The following is a 26,298-nucleotide window of genomic DNA, read 5'->3' as shown; positions in this document are numbered from 1 at the left end:
TTCACTTTGGCTGCATAGTGACCTGCTGCCTGCAAGAAACCTTATAAAACACTTTTTTGCATAAAGTTGTTACCTAATTATAAAACATTTATGCTGAGATTGCCCAACCAACTCAATTCAATTCAGTTTATTTCTATAGCGCCAATTCACAACACATGTCATCTCAAGGCACTTTACAGTCACCAGATCATACAGTCAAATCCATTAAAAGTTTTCTATCTAAGGAAAACCAGTTGAGTGCATCGACTCATTGACTCGGAGGCAATCCCTCATACTAAGCATGCTTGTAGCGACAATGGAGAGGAAAAACTCCCTTCTAACAGGAAGGTACCTCCAGCAGAACCAGGCTCAGTGTGAGCACAGCGCTGGTGCAGAGATGGACTTAGCCAGATGATGTCGGAGGTCTCTGTTTATAAGTGGTTATCGGTTGTTTCTAATAAAGCCAAATGTGATTCCCAGAGCTGGACTGGTGGTAGTTTAATTTACTTCATGGTTATACATTTCTCGTCTAAAATCCCGTGTCCAACTAATCCCTAATATTATAGTCAAGGTCATTTTGGGGGAAATCCCTTCCCTGTCGGTTTCACATAATCATTTGAGATGTGACCTTTACTCCTGTCCTTTACAATGTTGAAAGGGATTCTCTGTTTGAGCTGCATGAGTCTGTGGCTGTTTTCACACTTTGGTTTCATGTTTTCATAAATGGAGTATTGAGAAAAAGAAACGTAGACCAGCCTCAGTAAGACATGATTTGCCCTCAGCCTCATCTGAGCTTACTTGCCTCTTGTGTCTACAGTAGTATTAAAAACAACCACTCAGAGGAAATAAGCTGGTCACTTTTAGCACTAATACAAAGGGTTCAACATGCCCCGATTCACTCTCTGGTGCCATGAATTTAGCAGTAAGGTTGCTTCTAAGAAACTAGAGTTACTTCTAGAGAGTAGCTCAAAGTAACCAGGCCTAACAATAACTGCATTGAGGTTCCTGTGAGTCAAATGTCTCTTTACGTTTCCTACAGATGCTGGACCCAGACTGAATATAATAATAATAATAATAATACATTTTATTTAAAAAGGCGCCTTTCTGGACACTCAAGGTCACCCTACAAAAACATGAAAAGTGCCAGAAAAAATAAAAATAATAATTATAAAGACATTTAAAAAATACAGAGGCTGTGACAGTGAAATTGATATGTAGAATTTAGTCCATCTTTATTTTCATGCATCATTACTTGTTGCTGCATTTGTTGGTAATTTGACAAATATTAAAAAAAATATTGAGACAAATTATTTGTTGAGCTTGAGGAGGTGTGTGAATGTGGCCCCAAGTGCTTTGCTGAAATTTAGATGGTTTTTTTTAAAACTGCTTTGAAGTGAAGACTTTAATAAAAATCAGTCTAAAGTGAAGAAATCAGAGTTTTTATTGTAATATTCCTTGTATGTTCAAATGCTAACCTATGGATTATAAGTCTTCACCAAACAAACATCTTAAATCCACTGCTGAAACTAGTTCATTTTCTTGAGAAAGCTGTGACAAAAGGAAAAATACAAATTAATAAATGTTGCTGGGAAAAATGGGGTTAATGTTGATCATCAGGCATAATAGTAATACCAATATCTATGTCCGGCCATTTTGTTTTATCTCATTGTATCCCTAGTTTAATTTATCTTGTACAGATCTAAGATTGTCAGGTTGTACTTGAGTTTTTCCATGGACTTAATTTTAATTTTCCCTTCCCACTGATTAGGAAATACAAAAATGAGCAAAGCCAGAGATCTCTCCCATCATTTGTTTGCCTTCAGGCTGCAGTACAGTCATTTCTGTCTCCTCCTTGTCTGCCTTTCATGCCTCTTTGTACTCTGTTTTTCCTCAAAGAGATGAACGGCTCTTATTTTTATTAGAAATTTAGATTTAGGAGGTTATTTTGCCTGACTGGGTCAGCTCTGCTCTGTGCCCTGGATTCTGGCCTGTCTGGCTTTCTTGCGGAACCTTGTTGGAAACGCTAGAATAGTTCAAAATAAAAGATAACCCATTACATATTTGATGGTACCAGATATGCTTGGGTGGTCATATCTGCTCGGGCCCTGCGCATGCTAGTTATGTTGCACTGTATGATTGGCTGAACGTTGCCACGATGACGCAAAACATTGTGGTTGACCGGACAATATAACATGATAATAACATGACGCAGCAGCCATAACGCAGCATCCATGTGCCGAGTCAGGAGCATCTGTAGTGTTGGTGTGTATAATGACCTATGAAGTTTTACCTGGTTGATAACAAAACTGAAAGAAATACATGTTTATGTGAACAAAGTAACTGCAAGACTGCGGTATGAAGGGAGGAGCTGGTTAGCCTCAAGAGTTTAGCCTATTTTAGCTCAGTCAGCTACCCATATTAAGCTACGCTACTGTTAACTTTGTTAACAACAACTGTTCATTTCCACAAGTAAACTGCTTTATTCTTTTTCTAAAATCTCCTCAAAAGTCCTTTTTAAGCTGTTCCATTGTCATCCTCTGCCCTAAGATCCTAATACAAAGAACAAAAACGTACTGAGACTTTTTGTGTCACCTTATGAAATGGCAGAGCTCACTCTATTAGAACGCAGTACTTTCCTTTAAGACTCTGAATGACTGTTTTCTACTTTCTGCTACTTTAGATCGCCAATGAAACTTAAAATAATCGTACATAAGGTAATGAGTTGAAACTCTGGAAAAGATTTGCTTGTTAAGAAACGCCTGCAGTACAGTTTGTCAGAGTGGTGTTGCCATATTGTGACGTCATTGGCAGGTGTAGGGCCCCGAGCAGATCTGGTACCTACACCGTAACACTGACTTGGAGACAACACAGGGGTTTGGAAGCATCATCAGCCGAAGGGAGCCGCACATATGATTGGATCGACAGCCTATCAAAGATAATTAGAGCTGATGTTCATTAATGGAGTCAAGTTTGGGTTATCAAAATTAAAACTGACACATTATCCCTTGTAGCCAAACTTTTCAAACTGTGTGGATAGTTGCTTGTAAAACAAACAAAAAAAAAAAATGGAACAATCCAAGTGGTCCTTTCTATTTTAAATGTCTTTAGGTCTGTTGCTCATGGTCTTTATATTCACTTTCATCTCTGAAATTTATATGGCCGTAGTCAAAGTACTTAAAATGTTATGTCAGAGGTCATGGAGGGAGAGGTCAGAGCTTTTTTCTGAGTGTCCAAATCTGGTGGACTGCGAGGCCCTATGGAGATGTCTGCCACGTGCTCAGGCCTGAGCCATAGTCTGACTGGAATTCAACACAGCAGGGGAATAACTCTTGGTCACATATCTGTACTTTGCCAATAAGTGTTTAGTTAGCCACTAATTTTCCAAGGTCTTCTACTTAAAAGGATGAGGTCTGTAATCTTTATCAAAGGTGCACAATGAGAGAGAGAACAAAAGTCCCAGAAACTGAAAACCACTGTAGGTTTTCTAATGAAATCCTTTGCAATTTATGGTGGCAAATGAGTATATGATCAGTAACAAAGGTTCAAATTAATACTTTGTTATATTGACACTAACAAAGGTCAGACGTTTCATTTAAAGCCCCTGTCACACCTTGATGAATTAAGCAGCCTATGCCTGACGTAAAAAAAAAAAAAACGTTGCCAGGCAACATAGACCTTTATTTCACCTCCAAAAATGTTCTATGGGCTTGAGGTCTGAGGACTGGCTAGGCCACTCCAGGACCTTAAATGCTTTTTACAGAGCCTCTCCTTCATTGTCTGAGTGATGTGTTTGGATTCATTGTCATACTGAAAGACTCAGCAATGTTCCTACATTTCTTTAATACTTGCACTCATGGAAGGAGGGGCTATAATTCATAAGATGTGGGGCCCCTTTGAATTTTCCTTAACACCCATCAGCCGTCCTCTCCTCTCGTTTGCAGAAAAGCAGCCCCAAAGCATAACGTTCCCACCCCCATGCTTAACAGCAGGTATGGTGTTCTAGTGATTTAACTCGGCATTATTCTTCCTCTAAGCTTCACAAGCTAAGTCTGTGCTAAAATCTATCTAGTTCTGGGATTTTTACTCACTGTCTCATAATCATTCTGAGAACTTGATCAAAGCGCTTTACACTACATTCAGTCATTCAACCATTCACTCCCACCAATGGCAAACCACATTGTAGCAGCTGACCTGAGGCTCACTGACAGAAGTGAGGCTGCTACCAGTCCTTCCGACCACCTTTAGTAGGCAACAAGAGTGAAGTGTCTTGCCCAAGGACACAATGGAGCCGGGGCTTGAACCGACAACCCTCCGATTTTTTATATATATATATATATATATATATATATATATATATATATATATATATATATATATACTCTTGTGATACATTTCTAAAAACACTGCATCCACTACTGTTTTTCCTAATTTCATAAAACATTTTATGAGCAGCAAAAGATCTCCAGTGATTGGTTCAATGAGGTCCGTCTGCCATATGAGAGCATCACCCAGGCCTCGGTTCTAACCTTTGCTCTAATCCCTCCCTCCCTCTTTTAACCTATAATCAGTTGTAAAAGCTTCATTGTTCATGTCCTGTGCTTGGGTATCAGATCATTAACCTACATTCATAGTAGCGTCGGAAGGCTTCTTAAGGCTTTCAGGCTCCCTGACCAGTTAAATGGGCGTGTTTTTTTTTTTGTCCTTTTGTCTTTTTATTCTCCTAGCAGTAAGCTTAACCCTATCTCTGCATCTCTCGTGCAAACATCGAGGCACTTTATGATGCTTTGGATTTATGTACAAACCATGTGTGGAACCTCTCTCTGGAGGCACGAGCTGTTCCTCTTTTATTTTTTATGGGCGCTTTTAAGTGATGGATAAGGCTGTAAAAGTATTTAACATTCAGTTATGCATCCAAAAACGAAGGCAGAGCTCAAACTATTTCTGGGATGTGAAACAGCTTGAGGAATTGCTAATTATCTGGAAAAAAATATGGAGCAGAGGTGGTTTGAAAGAAGCACTTGTACAATCTGAAGTTGTTTTAGCAGCAGGACCATTAAAGCGACCGAATGACAAGTTGTGTTCCTTCAATCATCAACGTCAGTAGAGTTTTGGTTGTATTAGCCGTACAGTGAAATACTGGAGTTTTCCCCTCATATTTAAAACCAGACATTTCTCTCTAGTCTCGGTGATATTGCACGTTTGTTTACCCAACAACAAAAAAAAAACAACAAAATCTGGGACAGGCATCCTGGTTGGATGAGTGTCCTGTCTGTGTGGGGTTAGGGTTGTGAGAGGTGAACAGACGCCTGCAGGGATCCACTGTCTTTTTCTGTTTGTCTGTCTGTGTCGAAACATGTGCTCAGTTCAGACGAGGCATTGAGCAGAGAAGAGCTGCACCTAATGATTTGCTTTCCATTTTAGGCCTTATTTTGGAGATTAAAATGAATGTGATCTAAGGTCCCACTTATATGGAAGAGGATTAGGGCCACTGAAAAAATAAAAGGTTAACAAATTTTTTTATTTTATTTCAGTATAATATGAGAAAAAGTCAGGATTTTTACTTTAATCTCAGAATTCTGACTGCTAACAAACATGTTTTCCCCATATTAAACTGCAATAATATTTAATAATCAGTTAACTTTTATTTTTTCAGTGGCCCTAATCCTCTTCAGTACATAGATTACAACTATTTGTGTGTTTTTACTTCTGTGTTTACAAAAACACAACCATAGTTTTCCCTTGTTACTTTATACATGTGGTTTTTGGTTCATTTGGGAGATTTCTGAAGTGAAACTGTGTTTAAAGGTTATATGCAAGTGAGAGATCCTTTATGCCATTTTTCTTCAGTATAAATTGATTTTATTTGGATCTGAAGGCTAAAGCTAGCAGCATATTGGCTATTTTAAAAGACCCCACGGTTAAAAAATAATCACAATAGTTGAAGCAAAAGTGGTTTTCATTGATCTTTTTCCTCCTGTCATGTTTGAAATCAATAATTTACAGAGAAAGCTGCAGTATTTAGAAGGAATGGAGGAAGTAGGTGGTGCAACACTGATGATCTTCCTGTGTGAAACTTGTACAGAGGGGAGAACATTAAAAATGTTTCCTGTTTGATTAGGGGTGTGCATGGCCTGTCTTCAGAAATATATTACCTTATTTCAAGGAGTAATTGTTTTATATCAATTCAAATTAAAAAAGTAACTGATATTTAATTACAGATCTCTTCAGAGCATGAAGATTTAAGATAGCCCAGTTATTTTAATTTAATTTTAAGTTAAACTGTGCACCTGTTCCTTTCGCTATGAAAGGAAGGAACAAATGTAAAAACACATGTACGGAAAAGGGGAGGGTATGAACGCCAGGTCGGGCCAAACGATAGGAAATGGTTCTGGCCATAAACTGCTTTATGTTCCTGTCATTTACATAGAATGGACTGTTTGATTATCTTTAGAGCAGAGACACAGCTGCTTCTCTCCTTCCTGCATTGTGTTTTTTGCAGGAACAGCTATTCTGTGAAGATAAAGTCTATAAATGAAAGAAAATCTAAAACAATTGTAAAAATGAATAGAAACAGACAGAAAAAATTGTTAATTTTAACAAATCCAACAACTGGATCAAGAATCATAAGCAGTAATCTTTAGAAATATTTCTGATTACTGATAAGATGAAGACTATTCATCTGTCTCAGCTTCCTGTTGGATCCTCTGCTCTCTGGAGCTTTGCACCTTTAAGTACTCCTTCTCAGCCTGCTCTACAGAATTTGTTTTCTTCATATGATTCATAAAAAAGCTCAGGATATTTTATTGCTTTATCCTGTATGATTTTTTACGACCTGAATCTTTTTGCTGGTTATTGTTTCCTCCAGCTCCCCTCTCCCTCAGTCTCCATAATCGTGCCTTTGCGTCTGGCTTTGTCCTGCTTCTCATTACGCAGTCGGAGTAGGAAGAGGAGGAGGAGTGAGATAAAGGCTGGGAGTGTATGTGCAGCGGAGTGAGACCTCCCCCATCATTTAGCCTGGTAGCAGAAGGACCGCTACCACGTGACTGGCTGTTTATCGTTGCAGCAGGCGTACTGGGTCTCCTTGAGCAGATCTTCCTAGCTTCTGATGTAATACCTTACCCTGCATCTTATTATTTTTACTGTTAAGCATGCCATTGTCTTATACCTATAGCTCATTTTTAACCCAGTTTTTGCAGCTTGTTTTAAGTGCAGCCACATGGGAGAACAAGGAGGGGGAATATCACATGTATTTTCCACATGCTGTGTTAGAGCTCACAGCAGGCAGCGCGCTGGAAGATGTAGTGGAGCAACGTTTCTGCGGCTGTTGCTGCTGGGGGCGACGTACTGGAGCTGTGTGTCAGCCTCCGTTCTATTCTTAGCCCTCTTCCCTCCCTGTCCCATCCTGCAGTTGGTGGATCAGGTTACCGTAATGTTTGTGCACTCTCCATCCATCCCCTCTTTAAAACATTGCATATTTTCCACGCCCTCCTCCTCCCCCCTCAGCATAACCCAGCATCCAAACCACTTCTATTAACCCCCACCCCCCAAACGGCTACATTCAAGCAAGGACTCTCACCGACACCCCGTCTACCATCAGGGCCACGATGCTCCAGCGCTGTGGGGAAACGTCTCTTATTGTTGTTAGTTTGGAACCAGCGAGGTTAGATTGCAGGAACATCAGGTTATGAATAAGAACAGAGAGTTCTCCTTTATAGGAGCAGCGGAAATGCTGTCGCCCTTTAATATGGCATTGCTCTGAATTACTGCAGTCACTGTCTGTCCCTGGTAATACACACAAAAAAATTTTTAAATGGCTTTTTTTTCTTTTTTTTTATTCCAGCCAATACCAGAAAAAATAAGAAAATTAATAGTCTAAGTGAAATCCAGCAGAATGTTTCTGAAATTGGGATACAAAAAAGAAAAATACATTTTTTTAAACAGCTTTCTGTTTCATTCATTTGCATGACTTTTAAGATGAATACTGAATATCATAATCCAAACTCCTCCTTACTGTCCAGAATCTCCTAGAATTTATTTTATCATTTTACGGTGTATGATTAAAACATTTGTTACTGGCTGATTTTCTGGGTTTTAGAGACATTTTCCAAAATGTTATATTGGTGATTTTATAAATATAAACTAATTGTCAAAGGGTTTTTTCCTGTATTCTTTTTGGGGTATTCTTTCTGAAGCCTTTGTTTTGTTGGGTTAAATACTGCAGTTTAATTGTATCGACCAGGAATAAGAAGTATATTGTGATAAAGGCTTTGGCCACCTCGTTCAGCCCTGCTTTTTATTTTGTATATTCTTATTCTAATAGTCCACATTTAGAAGACAGGAGTGATTTAAGAGTTTGCATAATCCTTATTATTCAGGCCCTGTATTTCTGAATAATTTTCCTAGACCTTATCATAATATTTATTACTCAGCAGGAGCAGTTCTGAGATTTTTCCAATTAAAACCAATAATACTTTGCTCATTAAGTCTAAATTTCATGTAAAAAAAAAAAAAAAATTGAATTTTATTGATAATCATTGATCTATGAGGGGATGAGCTGAGTAGTCATGAGCTAGTTGGAGATTCTGACATTATAACAGTGTTTCAAAATGCTACAATTTAATTGATCTTTTTTTTTTATTTGCAAACAAAATCCCTACATAAATATTACAGCATGTTGATCATTGTGGTTTGGGTAATGGTACTTCTATTGCCTTATAGAATAAAGAATAAACCCTGCTAATTTTACTTCTCCACAACAGGAACTGACTATATAGGATTACGTCAGGACATGTCATTGTTTTTATTGTAGAGTAATATTGTATAAAAAATAAAAAAGAACCCTAAGTTGTATTGATTATCAAAAAGGTTCTTCCCTTTACCATTTCCAGCTTCTACTACAGTTGTGCTGCTAAAACAAACACTATTATTACATTAAATTATATTCTGAACCATTAATGCAGCATCTCCTTAATCTTCACTGTGGAAAAATAGTTGAGGGGGGAAAGATCTTATCCGAGTTGTTCTGTCATTTTTTAATTTTAGTTTGATTTTCAAATGATGCCAAATATTGTCATTCGCCTATCAATAGATAAGAAGTGGGTATCACATTTATCCACTGCCTGTTTTTGAAAGAAATGTTTCTAGGCAGAGATTTGTGTCTGTGTTGAAATAAAAGGGAAAGGTCAATCCTGTATAGACATGTGTTCAGCAATAAGTAGGGGAGAGGCTCTGCATCACTATGACTTGTTCTCTGGCATTTTTATAAACTATTTTAAACCATAGGAACCATAAAAACCAAAAACTAGTTTGATTCTCAGACTGTTTTAAAGCATGCTGCACATTAATAATGTCTGGTAACCAACTCATTACCTTTTATTGTGTAAATGTCCTTTATTCATCAAAAATGAAAACCTTCCCTTGATTAAGACATAGCACTTTGCCAGTAGTCTGCTTTGTCCCTGTTTATTGTCATTTGATGGGAAATCATAACTGTAATTGATCTTTATATCAGTGTTTCTTGTTTCCTGCCTATTTATTGTACCACCTTGCAGAGGTAAAGTGCCTCCTTTGCATCTCTTCATAGTAAGTCACCCTGCTTTTTTTAGCCGGTGGTAATTCTGTGTTTCGATTATCATCATCAGTTGTAGCAGGTAGTAGTTGCTCTTGGTGCCAGATCCCATTCCAGGGAAATCATAGCTATAGTTTCTGTGAACCGAAGCTGTCATCAAGGCAGGGTTTGATCTGGACTTGAAACAGCCTGAGGTTAATGGCGAAGCTCGCCTGGGCTTAGGCAGCCCCAAGCGGCTCATGAAACACAGCGAGTGTAAATGCCAACCTAGTGCGTGCCCACATACCTCTGTAATTATAGTCACACCCCGCTCTCTGTTTTCTGGGCCAGATTGGAGTCCTTTTAACATTTGGTTTTACCTCTTTTTGGACTGCCTCTGTCCTGTCCATGCTGCTTTAGTATTCCCATTAATATAGTTTTATATCTTCTCACCCCAAGCTGCTTAGTTCTGCCTTTCAGCTTCCTGAATGACAATGCTGCTGCATAGTGGCTATCTGCTGACTAATGAATGACCGGTCACTGGCCTCAGCTGGGCAGTTCTCTAAATACCTGTCCGCCAGACTGTGGCTGGTATAAAACTCTGTGGTGGACAAAAAATTAGGCAGAATTGTTTTATTTGAAGCAAATGCCACAATCTTCTTACAAATGTATCATTGTCATAGCATTTTTCCGAGGTGTAACTGCAAGTATTAATACTGAAAATATCCAGTTCCTACCTGCGGGTTAGATACACGTGTGTGTGAACAGTAGAGGTTGACCTTAATGTATGGGAATATTTAAATGTTGAAACAAGTGTGCAGTGTTACCCCTGAGGGGCAACGTTAAAAAGTGACACTATAGCATAAGGGAGGATTCCCAGCGGTCAATTAACTTCGCCATTTGGGAACATTATGCAGCTACGGTGGAGAGAGAAAAGTGGACCGAACCAAGCATTAGCATCAGCTATATGCATTTCTTAGAACCTGCAAATATATATATGGCTTGTTCCGGACTGCAATTATTCACCTGAAAGGACCTCAAGCTGGATGTAAACATCACTGGTGATCGAGATAAAAAGTCTGAATGCATCTGATCAGCCTTAACTCTGAACATTACATGAGAGGATTTTTCCAACTGCTGCTCGTGTTGCTTTCAGGAACAGAAACAACAATATCATTTTAAAATATCCAAACAACTCAAAATTGGTTTGAATGGGTTTATATTCTCGTATATAATAATTTAAACATTCTAAACCTTAACCCTGACTGTTTTTAGGTTGTAGTCATTTTGTATAATCTATCTATTCTTACTGTGTCTATTTCCTGCTTCATTCAACCAAACCAAATTTTCAGCCAGTTCTTTACTTCCAACTATTTATTCATTTTAGAGCAAAATTTTTAAACAAAATAAAGTACTACAGAAAAAACTCTTCACTGTATGTATATTTACATAGTGCAGAGTAGCACAACCTTCCAGCTCTGCAGCAGAAGCCCTGATTCTCAGTGGATCTCTGTGGTCCAGATCCTTGGCAGTAACAGCAGTTACAGGGAATCTTTGGCATCAGTTTCACCTCCTGGTATATAGTACGGTTCTTGTCGAAGGGGGATTCTTCTCGTTTCTACTGTGATTTTCTTTTTATTTTCTTTCATTTATTTTTTTTTATAAAAACATTCCACCAAAAATGGTCCAGTTTTCTAGGATTGTAAAACTACCAGTCTTATCATGATGCAGTATTATATCATTTTGTTTGGATAACGATGCAGTTTTTGCTAATATTACAAAGTCTGACTTGATACGATTTCCATTTTAATCAAGTAATGTTTCTGCGATCACTATGCTGCCTAGTGATGCTTTTAAAACAAGATAGATTGTCTGTTCACTATAGTTTCATGCCTTGTAAACTTCAAAATAAAAGCACATCTTAAAGCTGATGATGTGGATTAACTTTTTTCTGCATCATATTTCCTGGATCCATGCTCATTAGTCTTGATCAATAATCATTCATCGTAGATTAGTGTGGATGGATGAATTATGTCCCTACTGACTGGTCTAACATTTACAAGCGTCATAGTTCTGCATTTGCAGTAATTTGGCCACAAATTGGCATTAAGATAACTTAGTTTGGACATTTGACACTGTGTAGTCACATGCAAGGGTGTGCCAGTGCTGGACTTAATGAATCAATGCTTGGCAGAATAGGGGGGAAACTGTGTACTGGAACAGTTTAACTTTGTGAATAACATAACTTGGTAAAACCATGTCCCCTGTAATATAAAGTAGTTTGACCAGGGATCTAGATGATGTTTCCTTCGATCAAACTGTTTTGGTTCCTTGCAGCTCCATTTGTCCCAGAGATTGATCGTTATTAGATAGCACAGGTACAGGTACACTGTACAGCATAGTTAAATGAATAAACCAGACATCTGAGGGTAGGTTTAGACATTTAAAGGAGTTAAAATATGAAGTGAATGTCTTCTGACTACAAAGATAAATGGATGAAACTACAGGGAAAATCTAAAAGGTTAGTGTTTGATCTCTGATCAGGCATTTCCTATCTAAAATCATCCTGATTTCTGTTTTTAAGAAAATCAGTATCATCTCAGATCTCAGTCAGCAGCTTTTATTTTTTCCTCTCTCTGTACTGGTGTGTAGCTGTCTGTGCTCATGGTAAGCCTATAAAAGCTTCAAGAGATTAAAACTGCTTTGTTTATGCTACAGCCCACCATGGTCCAGTATGAATGTGAGGTTCATGATGGTGCGTTTGTTGACCCTCCATTTAAACGGACCTCCTTAATGGCTTCTATAATGACGGGTTTAGCCAGGCTGGTAGGTTTTGGTTTTCACCGTCATCTAGTGTTGATTATATGGGCTTTTTATTTTTCATTCTCAACATGGTATTAAGTTTCAAGGAAAAAAAAGAAATGATAATAACATACTGTGAAACATAGAGGGATTGTGAACATTTATGGGTAAAGGTTTATCGTTTTCGAGGTGTTTTTACTGGAGGTTTGGTTTGCAGGCTTTTATTAGGGCGATTTATAAAATAAATCTAAATGACCAATTGGAAGACGACATTATTGGACATTAATTGGTTTCACCAACAAAAAGGTCTTGCATGGTTTTAGTGTTTGCACATAATAATCTGAGACTTGTTGAATGCATCTGTATTCAGCTTTTTATTTCCAGAGCCAGCTTTGGCTAGAACTATTATGGGATATGTCCTTATTATCCCATTTTTTTCTTTACAAAACGACTAATTCAGTCTGATTGGATACAGGACCTTCGTTCACAGCAGGTCTTAGTGGAGATTCTTAGTATGATTCAGGTCTGGACTTTGAGCCATTTTTCTGCATCACATCCAAGCTCCTTGTGTATGCATGTTCTTCTCTAGAAGGTGAATTTTCTGCATCACTTTGAAGTATTTTCAGCTCCTAAAACTCTAATTAGTGACTTTATAATTTTGTACTAGTTTGTGTCGGCCTTTCGAATAAAATCTCCAAAATGGTTTTGATGTGAAAGAGATTTGCTCCTGGGAGATTTTATCGTTGGAGCTACATAGAAATGATAGTCTGACATTTTAGAAAGGTCACATTAAGGGAAAGTTGTCACTATTGTTGTGTTTTATTACTAAACATGGCCAGAGCTATTCAGGGCCAATAGAGAAATTTGTTCTCTCCCTTAGGACAAAAACAATATAATGATGTTGTTTGGTAGTGGCAGGCCTGGTTGGATCATTTAGTTTAGTTCTTTTTGTTTGACAAAAATGTTTTTGAGGAAAAAATCAGCATCAATGTGCTCAACTTGAAATATTGTAAAGTATGAACTACCACTGTATCAGAAAAAAAACCGGTCTGCGTTCTTACCACCTTGTAAAAGTACCAGTTTTCTCTGTAAGTGTGTAAAGGGCACAAAAAAGCAATGTCAGAAATTCTAATTCCTTTTTAGTCAGAAGAAGCTAAGATACAAAAAAAAAAAAAAACCTGATTAAAACACTTAGCTGAGTTTTGAGTTACCTTTTATATCTTTCTTGTTTTTAGTTTACAGGTCTTCTCAGACCCCCTGCATGAGTTACTAATAAAATGGGCCACTTTAGTGTTAGATAATGTTTGTTTGTTTTTTTTCCAGACAAAATCTCAGTTTTCAGGTCTCTCATTTGGGAGTAAAAGAATTAGTCGGATTAATTTGATTATTGATCTAATCGTCAACATACTTAGTAGTAAATTAACTAATTTAGAAGCAATGTTAACTTAATTGTAGCGACTTTAGCTGAAAGAGCATCCCAGTTAAAGCAGCTACTCCACCAAAATTGCAAAGATTATGTTAAGATTTTGCATTTAAGATGGAAGAAAACCCTTTTTGTCCATATATATGCTCTCTGCAGAAGTCCAGAATTTAAACTAAGCTTCACTTGGTTTAAATTATGTAAAAAAGCGCCTGTAAGGAACTGTTTGCAATTGAAGTATTAAGCAATTAATTGACAAAAGATTTGAGAGATTAATCGATTAGCAAGTCACAGTCAGTTAAATATTGTTTGGAGTGAATCCTGTGCAGTGATGTTTAATGTGCTGCTTTATGATCTTTCTTTATATTTTCTTTTGCCTACTAAATACTAAAAGTATAGTCATGCTTCTTAGAAAAGGAATCATAAGCCATCAATCGTTATAAGGTTTAACTTAAGTTCATATTGAGTAACGGGGCTCTCCCAGTCTGTTCGGTGGCTCTGTTACAACTAATCAGAGGCTCTTCAGTTTCCTCATTTAGAATTAAGCCCATTGTGGGACTTTTCATCACAGAGGGAGGGAGACCATTTCTGCTTAATGAAACTGTGACTGTAAAACGAAAGAAAGTTCATTCAAAGTAGTGGAGCAGAGAGCCTTATGACTGCAAAGGGCAGCCCTCATGTGACGAGGAAACTCACAGCTGCTCTGCTGGCTCCTCGCTTAGGTTCAGCTGGTGGAGTTAGCCTACGCTGCACCCCATCGACTCTGCTACTCCTCTTTCATTGTCATAAACCACATCAGAGAGGAAGACGGTCACATCGACGAGAGCGAGTAGTGACATGTGTGGGGGGGACGTTTTCCTCTCAGAGGCACAACAGTCCCTAAAGCTGTGATTCATGCAGCCTCATGTGGTTGTTTCCTGACTAATCTTTAAGGTTCGTCTTCTGAAGCGGAATGGAAAGTTCAACAAAAATCCCTGACTTCTGATCTTCTATTTAAAAAAAAAAAAAAAAGAAAAAGAAAAATTGAAACGCGACGTGTGAAAGTATCATTTCATACTCCCCCTGCAGACTTTTACTGTAAGGAAAAGGTGTAACCCGCCTCAGTTTGATTATAACTGTGTGTGATTCTAGGATCTCTTCCTGGTGTCTGGTTCTAGAGCTTTTAGTTAGGAGGCAGAATGACTGTGTCAGGCTCATCTAACCACACTGCTCTTGTGTTTTCCCTCCCTAGGTGCATGATGAACCGGCTGTGCTGTAGGCGTCTAAGCTAGTCCGGTGCTGCACCATGGCCAAACCTGGGGGCGACCGAGATGGAGCCATGGTGGATAAGCAGGCGGGGAAGAAGGTATGTTAACGCAATCACTAAAATCCGCCTCTTTCCCTCAAGTTGAACCTTAAATTACATTCATTTCCTGATAAACTATTTAATAAAAGCTAAAAACAATTTTTACTGTTAGTTCATATTATATGGAACGAACAATGAAAATGTACATAATTAAGTGGAAGGATATGATACATGGTTTTAATTTTCTTTTCTTTTTATAAATAAAAAGTGAGGTGTGCTTTCTATGCAGCTTTCAAAAGTCTTCAGCGGGTAAAATCCTTTGATTGCAATTAAAGCTGCTCGTCTTTTGTGGTTTGCATCAGGGTTGCACCAATACTAGATTTTCCCAACCTTATTAAGAGTAAAAGTAGCGATCCAAATACTAAATCTATTGAAGAGTGTTGATTATATCCTCTCATATGCGAAGCAGAAAAAAGACGGGACTTTTAACTTGGATATGTTACAGTAGAGATACAGTAGCGGGGGTTTGAATTTCAGTCACTGACTGTGATATTGGTATTGAGGCATCACCCAGTTTCGCATTTAAAGACTCACTTACTCAAAGATTTCAGATTGGATTGAAGGCTTCTAAAGCTCAGTTTTCCGGACTTGCCACAGATTCCCTAAAGAACTAAGACTTAAAACTAAAAAGTGGGTTTGCCGCCACACAGAACTGTAGAGAGAGTTGCAGCTAACATTAGATCCATGCATGTAACTAGAAGTAAGCACTTTTTCACTAAAAGGTTACAGTAAAGTTCTTTAACAATGGATCGTGGACAAGCAGGTTTTCATGAAAAAGGAGACCCTAAACTAAAACTTTTATAAGTTTGCGGTTAGTGCAAAGGAAAATCAAAAGAAAAATAACTGCAATTTTACTTTTTTAGCAAAATTGTTCAGCCCTAACCGATGGTGTTTGAACGTTTACATCATAGCTCTAGTCGTGTTACGGCTGCTAACTGCTGGGAGGTGAACCTACGTCCCCACCTCAAGCCTTTTTCAGCATCTAACAGGTTTTTTGTTGACTTTCTCTGGGGAGTGGCGGCTTCGTGGTTAGGGCATTGCGCTTGGAATCCAGAGGTTCTGAGTTTAAGCCCCACTCCCACGGACTGCCACTCTGGGACCCTGAGCGAGACCCTTAACCCCACACTGCTCCCCGGGCGCCCCCACGATGGCAGCCCACTGCACCCCAAGGGGATGGGTTAAGAGCAGAGAGTTAATTTCGTTACTCTGTACTTGTGACAGTGTTATGGAAATAAAAATAACATAAAAGAGCTGTAAAAGAAAAGCCTCCCTCTCGCACCATGCTGCCACCATCCATTGAAATGTTTGATGCTAATTTTCCACTGCTAAAAGCATTTTGCTTCTGGTTCCTTTATGCAGTGATTTTTCTGTGTTACCTGTATAACTTTGGGCAAACCAAACAGGTCTACTTCAATTCTATTCAATGTATTTCTATAGGGCCATTTCACAACACATGACAATTCAACCAGATCATACAGTCAAATTGATTAAAAGTTTTTTACCCAAGGAAAACCAGTTGATTGCATCGACTGTTTGACTCTGATGCAATCCCTCACACTAAGCATGCTTGTAGCGACAGTGGAGAGGAAAAACTCCCTTTTATACTTATAAAGTAGTATATGTTTTCTCAACAGAGCTAATCCCCTGAGTTGTGGACCTCTGTAACAGGGGTCTCTAGGCTGCTTTTGATTAGTCTGTCAGTTTTTAGGTGCTTTCAGTCGTGCCACACCCCTTTTACTTTTTGAATGATGGATTAAAGAGTGCTCAATTTTTCTTTTGCCTTGTAAAGCTTCTTCAAACACGATTACAATCAAACAATTTATCGTCGACTTGTTTGCTGTGTAGCTTGCTCTTTATGAAGACCTCCGAGGCCTTCATATGAACACCGAGATTAAGTCACACAAAGCAGTGCCTTTTACATATTAACCTACTTCCGATGGCAGCTGGTGGTGTATTGAGAGAGAGCGAGAGAGAGAGAAAAAAAATAGGCTTGCCTTACATTTCTGTTTTGTTTTGTTTCCTTATGAAAGCCTGGGATGTTTTCCTCTCCTCAGTTATGCACTGATTTTGGTCGGACTATTACAATACTTGGACGTTTGTGGTTTTAATGTGACGAAATGTGCCGCATTTTATACAAACCTCACTTCAACAACAACATCTGGTTGCCAAAAAGAACCAATCCCAGTCACACTGTTCTCAGTCCCAGTTCCATACACACTCTGATTATCTTTAATCCCAGCCTAAAAGTGTGACTTAAACTTGGTTCCAGGTTGTTTAACCCAGACTGTTATTGCAAACCTTATTAGATAAGGTAGAATATTTTGGTTAAACATGTCTTTTTTTTTTTTTTTTCTTAAACACTTTTTCTGATCTGTTATCCTGTTTATCTTAAAACTGTGAGATTTTCTTTCTTTCTATCTTAACAGAATTTAGTTATTCTACTAGATAAAGGAGGGAGTGCATTCTGCTTCTTAAAGCAGTCTTCTTCTCTACATCGCCAGACACTCCTTTGCACAGCTGGCACATTTCTTCACCGAGATCAAAGACACACCACACTGCAGACATTTTCTAACTGCCAGAAATGTATTTTACTGCACCAAAGTGTTAAAAAAAAATATGACTGAGAAAGCTTTGTGTGCAGATCGGATGGCTAATAAGTTATTGTACTATTTATTTGCATAACCATTCTGGCTTATTATTTTGGTTGTGTTACTCCCAACTGTCTCCAACTTAACATGTGCACGGATGCCTCCTGTTCTCTACACAAAATTAAGATAGAACTGTGGAAATTAATTCATTTAAAGCAGCACTAGAGAATGACTGTAATTAGACTGAATATTCTGGTAACTAACAATTGCAGATAACTGGTGAAAGAAACCGACATATGCTGCATCAGTCACCTAGCAGAATACTCTGCTTTAGCCACTTGTTTCCATTTATTAAAATTTATTTATTAAATTAAAAATGGTTGAAACCGACAGATATACTGTGAAAAGTATATGTCCGCCTACATTTCCATGTACCCCATCTTTGATACATCCCATTTCTACTTTAAGGGCTAAAATTATTGATGAACCCCCGTTTACCATTATCTTATAGTAATTACCTTCCATCATCTCAAATTAATTCTATGCATGTTCCCAACCACAGTTTATACACATGCAGCCGTGGAAATGAACAGAAAATCCAGGTTCAAGATTTGGTGATGTGCCCAATGCTTTTTTGCAATGCAGTGTATGCATCACCATGACATCACGGTCTCCAGTTTCTTTAACCTTTAGAAATGTCCCTGGCTGAAAACAGCTGAGAGCCTAAGAAGGTCTAGGAAAGCATGCAACTCAACACAGTCCTGGAATATTTCCAGACCTTATTCCAGGTCTGTCCATCCATCTTTCTTTGCATTCAATTCAGTTTATTTATATAGCGCCAACTCACAACACGTCATCTCGAGGCACTTTACTGAGACAATTTAACCAGATCATACATCTTTCTATCAGACTAAGGCCTGAACCTAGCATCCACCTATTCTCAAAACTCTCTCACTGCAACCATCGAGGCGTGGCAAGACTAAACTTGTCTATTTTTAGAGGTCCACAATGCACACGCAACCAGAATTTCCTTTTTTCCTTTATTTATACTTCTTTCTTTGATGCCTTTCTATGACCGGTCAAGTCTAGTTCTCAAGGGCTCCTGTATAGTAACATTAGATACTTCCCTGCTTGGACGCAGCTGATTATTATGTCCTCATTTCTCTTTAATTTGTGGTGAGGATCTACATCAGCCTTTGAAAATCCTGAATCTTTTGATTAAGACTAGGAATAAAATATTATCGCAGTATTCAGTGATAGTATCATGACGGTGACTACTACTTACTTAGCACAGCAATCAAAGCCCACAATTACAAATATTACTCTTTAAGATTATATAGACTTAAAACCAGCATCTTCAGGACACCAGTTATATGAAGATTTCTATCAATAAACATTTCGCAATAACTCCATTTATTCATATTCTTCAAATTTGTCAATGCCCCAATGGAAAGAAGTAGTAAAAATAAGTCTGACGATTTGCCCAGTTTCTGGGGTTTATTATCATCATCAATTCTAATTTAGTGTTATAATTCTTGTCATAACCAAAAATGCCCAGCCCTAATTCAGACATGTCAAACCTGAGACCAACCTAAAATATGCCAGAAGGATACCAGCCCTAAATAACCGACTTTGGAATCCACTGCTTGAGACAAAGTTGTTTTTGTTATAAAAATGTAATGTAATCCAGACAGCATGGTGCCTGTGTTGCTTAGGGAATTATTTTATGATGCTGAGGAAAAGAGAAAACTCTCTCTGATTATTTTGATAATAACATAAATAAAATAAATGCTTCAGAAAGACTGCCAAGAATGACCAGCATATACCTGTGAAAACTGCTGATTGCTGTTTTTGCCATATTTACAAAACTCCTCCAATATAACATTTTAGAAATGTTGTTCTGGAAACGTTGACGTCAATATGAGTGATCATTGACGGCCATGTAATTGGAAATGTGATACCAGAGAGAGGAATTGAAATTATATTGAGATTATATATTCTAATTATTGTCCACCCCTATGCAGTGAAATCTGTATGATCCTGAATGTTTGTTGCTTCTCCTGACTATATGATTTAGACACAGCAGTTCCACCAGCTGGAGATTTGTTTCCATTCAGACATGGTCACTCCTGATTTTTAACTTGGCAGCAGTTTTTATTAAAAAAAAAAAAAAAAAAAAAAAAAAAAAAACAGCTTCAAGGAGTCATGCAGCTGAAACTGAGATTATTTTGCCCAGACATAATATTAGGATGATATTTATGTGTCTCCTGTTAGATGTAAGTCATATTTCTTCTAGCTTCACAGTGGTGTTTATAAGCTCAAACCAACCATTTCTGTTCATCTTGTTTGCCATTATTTATTTTTCGTCTTTGAATTTAGTCAGTAATTGTTTGACGTGCTGCCTTACAAGTCCCTCTAATATCTAACAATCCTTTGACCATGTTTTTCACTCTGACAGAGTAAAGACAAGCTGTCGCCTTTCACCAAAACTCCAAAGTTGGATCGGAGTGAATTGCTGGGAAAGGAAGGGAAAGCCAAGTCTTCCATGAAGCGCAAGCTTTCCTTCACTGCAAGTCCGCCCCGGACGGAGGAGCGGGACTCAGACACTGGTAAGACCAAACTGCCATTCAGCTGGCTCTCTGCCACGTCCTCACACTGCCACCTGGTGGATTTGAATGCAGCCTGTTCAGTTGGATTGAAACATTTAAAGAAGGTCCAAATCTTGACTGAGAGACTTTTTTTTTTCATTTTAAAGCTGAAATGAGCTGCACTGATTCATATGCAATCTATGATGATGCGCATGATTATTTGTTCTCCAATGTTTCTGGTAAAAAAGACAAAAATGGAGCTGTGTTTTTTGGTTACTGAGTGAGATGAATATTTGATCGGATTTACCAAAAAAAAATGATACACAAATCCATTTTTTAAATGACCAATCATCAAGAGCTGGCCTTATGTTAAAATAACTAATTATATTCCCATTGATATAAGTAACAACAAGATATGGTAGCTTGAAGGCACTGCTTTGCTTCCTCTGGTTCAGTGTGAAGTTTTTGTCATAAACAGGAGGTTATAGAAATTAGTTTAATGGCAGATATCTAGCAGAACCAACTTCTTGAATGGGGAAAAAAAACAGCGGCTTTGTTTTAGAGAGGAATTAGGGTTTTCGTGGTGGTCTAGTTAAAGTCTCGATTAGAATCGGACAGAAATTTTGAGGTAAGATCATAAACCAGCTCTCATGATCTGTATTCCTCTAATATGGCTCAATTAAAGCAATTCTATAATAGAGACATCGCCCAATCCCTCCACAGTGAGAGCCATTGTTACTGCAAATGCTTGATGGGAGTTGATGCTGCCCTGGAGTGGCAAAACAGTAATTGGGTTTAGAGGACTATTCTTCTTCACATAGGTTGGCTTTAACAGCTATTAGTCCCTTAATATGTTGAGCCTGAAAAGAAAAGGAAAGGGAATAAAAGGCAGGAGTCATCTGTAATGGAACAACTACATTTTCTCTGCTCTATAAATGTTACAATTAGTGTAAAATCTATAAAATGGTCCCAATCACCTTGCCTCCTAAATTGTTGTTATACCAAACATGTTAAAATGGATCCTTTGATCCACTGACTTCCTCTATGTGGACTCTGTCTTATGTAGATGTATACTTATTTAAATTTGACTGAACAACAGTTGGAAAGTAATGACTTTTTTATGTGAAAGAATCATAAGCTGATTATTACATAAACAATCCTCCCAACATTTTTAAATTCATGTTTAGTCAGTTTCAAGAGAAGAAAAAATTTGAGCTCATTCAGTGTGTGTTTTTCTTTTTTTCTTACATTGCAGGGACCATTTTGCAGAAAATATAGCACATTGAGGGCACTGAGTGCTCTAGTTGGGACCAATGCTTGTCCCCATGAGTACAAATGCTGTTTTAGGTTTAGGTCTAAGGTGTGAATTGAATTTAGGTTGGGATTAGGTATAAACCCGTTAGGGTAAGGGTCATGGTAAGGTTGTAGAACTTACCTACAAATGAATGGAAGTCAGTGGAAATTCCCTGCTGGACTAGTAAACCAGACATGGGTGTGTGTCTGTGTGTTTGTACGTTCATGACGTAGCATTAGCAACATCAGCACTTTGCCATGCTTTGTTTACCAGGGTTGTTTGGACTGATGATTGTTCCCCTGATCTCTCACACCAAAGTTCCCAACTTTTGATGTTTTTCTGTAACCAATACTAGAAAAAGATCTAAGCCTATCAGTTCTGCTAATTTCTTTTTCTTTTTATTTTAAATTAATTCACTTCTCTCTAATTCACTTTCGAGCATACAGTTATGCTCGAAAGTTCACAGACCCTTCCGTTGAAGACATGATTAATTCACACTAGTAATTCAAATAATACAAAACTGAAAAAAGTCATGATAAATACAAATTTACTAAATGATAATTTAGTAAAATAAAATATTGTTTTTGTTTAAAAAAGTCAGAGACAAATGAAAGTACCTTTCTCATGAGCAGTGACCCCACATACTGGTCAACAGGTGCAGAAGTCTGACTGAACATTTCCTGAAGGACAGTTGTTGATCTCAAGAACGGAGAAGTCTGCTCTGATGCTTATTCGATAAAGAGGCATGGGTGTCACTGCCCAATCAATCCTGGAATCACAATCCGTCCTGCATATGCGCCAACAGAATAACTTCTTGGTTGGCAATACCGCCCCCTTTTTCTTACTTTTTTGTGCTTTTGTCTTTCAGGCTAGGGGTTCCTTTTGAATATTTTTGTGTTTGCGTAAATATTCCATATTCTAAAAACAAAAAAAAGTAATACATAAAAAAAAAAAAAAAACACTTAAATATCCTTTCAAAGAAAAAAAAATCTTCAATGAGAGCCTTTATGCTTTCGAACGTTAATGTGACGGCTCTGACCCACTGATCTCTATTTATTCACTAGATTGCTGATTGCCTGTTGGTAGTACGGGGTTGAAGTGAAGCCACTGGCTGCCATATTGTTACTCCCTTGTTAGACCGGTCGCAATGTAAACAATATGTGCGCTACAGCATCGAACAACAACAACGTTCTCATTTTCAGGGGGACTTAAGACTTCTAAAATAAACATAAATTCATCACTTTGACACACACTTGCTGTTTCTTAAAATGAATGTGCCAATGGAGCACAATAATACAGTTGTGCCAAAAGTGCTAAACTGATGTACATGTATTTATTACATTGTTATTATAATAATTACATGCATCTTGCATGTCTGGTAATGCTATATAAATTAAAAAAAATAGGACTCAAGTGTTTGAGATGTTTTTTTCTGTCAATATCAGATGCAATAGAGTAATAATGAATTACTACATTGACATTTCACAGTGAATTTCTTTCTATTTACTCTACTTTCTTTTGTCTTACGTTAGACACAATGTCAATGGCTAATGTAGTCAATGACTCTGAGTCAGTCCAAGATAGCCAGACTAATGTTGCGCTACATACTATACTATAGGATACATTGGCATATATGTGGATTTTCTTGGTTGGTACGTCCACTGACTGTGAAATTACCTGTGGAATGTCTTCCCATAGCCGATTTATACTGCACATCTCTGTGGGAGTGGGGAATACTAGCATGGTGGATGCTGGCTTCACTTTATTTGGCCAATCACCAGTCCAGTGAATAAATAGAGATCAATGCTCTGATCATGTCCGATGACGTACAATGGAGAGAATGTAAAACGTATCCATTTCTTCCAAGTCTTTAATATTTTCTATATGATGCAGTTTAACATTTTTTAATGTTGTAAGTATATAGATAAGTATTTTCAGTATCATTATTATATAGTTTTTGGCGACCCAGGTCTTATTGTTTTGTTAGCGCATGCACATGCATGCTTCCAGGATGGATCGGGTAGTGACAAGGCCAATATCCGGGGACCTCGTCCTTTCTTAGTCTTCTTTTTCTTGTTAATTAGAACAGTACTAGGGCTGAGGTTGACGTTCTTCGAGTACACAAGCACATGGGAACGCACAAGTACACATATTGAGAAACGGCCACAGTTTTCTGATGATGGAATAAGCAGAGCCTAAACCTGCTTTAAATGCCTCCAGAACTTTCAGTCTCACGGGTCCGCTGTGATGCATAGGACTTCACTGTGATGTTTGTTCTCTAAGAAACGCCGCTGCAGCTTTGACAGAACTGCTGGATTCATACTGAAATTTACACGAAACACATGTGGTCTCTGTTTACTGATAAGATTATTTCTAATGGAGATAATTTTTTAATTGAATGGCTCTGAAAATTGACTGGGTTACAAATATTGTTAATGAAAAGGTGATCACTTGAATATCTACTGTTTTGTTTCCTTTTAATTTTTCCAAACATCAAGAAAAGTAAAACGCAAATAAAATAAAACCAGAGTAAATGCAAAAAAATCAGTTTACATATCATGTTATTATTTATCACAGTAAACAAGGCCAACGAGACCCCACCCACTGTTTAAAACCTTCCTGTTAAATAGACATGCACAGGTCAGGATTTTGGGACACAATCACAAAAATCGGTATCAGCCGATCGCAGCATCAAATCCAGAAAGTCTTCAGCTGCTCTCTCATGTGCATTGACAATGTATTGTTAGGTATCAAAGTTATAGATGAAAAAGATTGAATACTGTGTAGGTGTCTGCGGAGACAAGCTTTTTTGAATCAAAATGAAAGAGAGGAAATAATGTTGACAAAGGTTGACACAGGAATGCCCTTAAGAGTTTTATGTATAGATTTTTAAAAAGCCAATTTAATTTAGCCCTAGAAGGACTGTTTCGCCATTATACCTGCAGCATAGACATTGAGCAGCAGTCGCCCTCTCTCCCCTGCGCTGTCCACCCACAGGCTCCTCTTATCCCCCTGCTGTCATTCTTCCACCTCCAGAACTTAGCCTCTAGTACAGGGATGGGCAATTCCTGTTCCTGAGGGCCGCTATCCTCCAACTTTTAGATGTGCCTTTGGTTCAACAGACCTGAATCCAATAATTAGATGATTGAGAAGACTCTGGAGGAACTGACGACATACTGAGATAACTAAGCCATTTGATTCAGGTGTGTTGGACTAAAAACTGCAGGATACCGGCCTCCAGGAACTGGAATTGCTCGCCCCTGCTCTAGTGGTTATCCTAGACTAGCCGTAGCCTCCTGCTGCTCATTCTCCCTGGCAGGCTCCTCCAAAGTACTACAGTCTGACTCCTGGTCAGCAGTAGCCTCTACCTCATCCTCAGTATTCTGTTTCCTCTGTGGTACTTTTTCAGTCGCCGTGTTCCTTGGATTCTCCGCATTTAGACTAGCTAGCCTCGGTGAACTGTAGCCTCTCCTCTCCCTGCCGCTGTTTTCTCGACCACCTTATCCAAACTTCTGAAGTTCTCCTCCGATCTCCTCCTTACCTGCCTTATCTCCCCCGCTCCTGTCTGCCCAGTGGGCTCCTCTGATCTACCGCTCTGGTTCCTTAGCTCCAGAGGGGGGCACGGTTGGCCGCCAGTTATAAAGCTCGCTCTCCTGCTGTTCTCAAATGGATTCCCCGCTGCTACTGTCTGAGCTTTGAATGCTGTCTCCTCTTCCCTCTGTTATCTGGGTGATTTGTGTCCTTGTGTTTGGCACTCTGACTTAAACATATAAGGACCAAGCGCAGGACAAAGATGCGAGTTCGCTCAGAGAGAAACTCATGAACCGGAGCTTAAAAGTCGTAGTCTTCATAATGAACGGCCAGTCGGCATTCACGTGAAAATCATCTGAATTGACCGGTGCAAGTCTCCTTTTAAGTTGAGAGTTAAGTGGGATTAAACATTTGTGCTTACGTGCCTTTTTACAAATTGACTTTTAGGACCAAGAGATTCCTTAATCAGAGACTCTTCATTGGCACGCTTTGGCCTAAAAGTTCTCAAACTACTATAAATATAAATGTATTGTATAACATTGGTATATTTCAATGCACATTATAGTGTATGAATAGAGCATTGGCCAGTGACTGACTTTCCAGATTTTATATAGTTTTATACATTTTAATTTGTAAAGCAAATATTTGTAAAAAAAAAAGCTATACTGGTGGACATTCAAAATGATTGCCAAATTTTGTTCAGGCATTCTTTGGAGTACTTCTGAGGCTTTATTTTTGTTTATATTGCTAAATGATTTAGTATTCACTATAAGAAACCTATTGTGATATAAGTTTTGGCCTACATGGTTCAGCCCTCTGTCAAACGGCGACACATTATGTCGGAAGAACCTTAGTGTTTGCTTGGTTCCTACTGAAGGATGAAGAATTTTAAGGCTACCTTAAACAATACGGACTTCTGAGATATTTTCCCACCACAAGTATTTCAGCTCTTCTTTATAGCCGTCCTAATTTTACCATCTTAGTCGTGTAAACTCATTTCATTTCCCATCTTCCAGTTGGAAGCATAAATGTCAGTTTATATCAGATCTGAACTTAAAAGAAAACACATTGTGTATAGTTTATCTGTCTTTACAGTCAGTAAGTACAGAGTGTTTACATGCATCTTGGGATCTTCCAGTGAGCCTTCATCTCCCCTGTAGAGCAGCGCCCTGCGTTGTGATTTTCATTGTGTGGTCCTCAGAAT

At 38.3% G+C, this 26,298-nt stretch overlaps 1 protein-coding gene across 2 annotated transcripts in view; it reads left to right on the top strand.

The window, feature by feature from the left end:
- ankrd12 (ankyrin repeat domain 12) overlaps positions 1-26,298 on the top strand; it is a 54,993-nt gene that overhangs the window by 14,337 nt on the left and 14,358 nt on the right. For both annotated transcript variants that reach the window (XM_038290841.1, XM_038290842.1), the window contains exons 2-3: positions 14,980-15,093; positions 20,140-20,290. In XM_038290841.1, the coding sequence (XP_038146769.1) occupies positions 15,034-15,093; positions 20,140-20,290 (211 nt within the window). In that variant the 5' untranslated portion in view covers positions 14,980-15,033. The remainder of the gene's footprint in view (positions 1-14,979; positions 15,094-20,139; positions 20,291-26,298) is intronic.

The sequence above is a fragment of the Cyprinodon tularosa genome, unplaced genomic scaffold (genome assembly GCF_016077235.1).
Source record: "Cyprinodon tularosa strain WSP-4 unplaced genomic scaffold, ASM1607723v1 ctg29, whole genome shotgun sequence".
In the NCBI taxonomy this organism is placed as follows: domain Eukaryota; kingdom Metazoa; phylum Chordata; class Actinopteri; order Cyprinodontiformes; family Cyprinodontidae; genus Cyprinodon; species Cyprinodon tularosa.
This window is presented reverse-complemented; position numbering and strand designations above follow the sequence as displayed.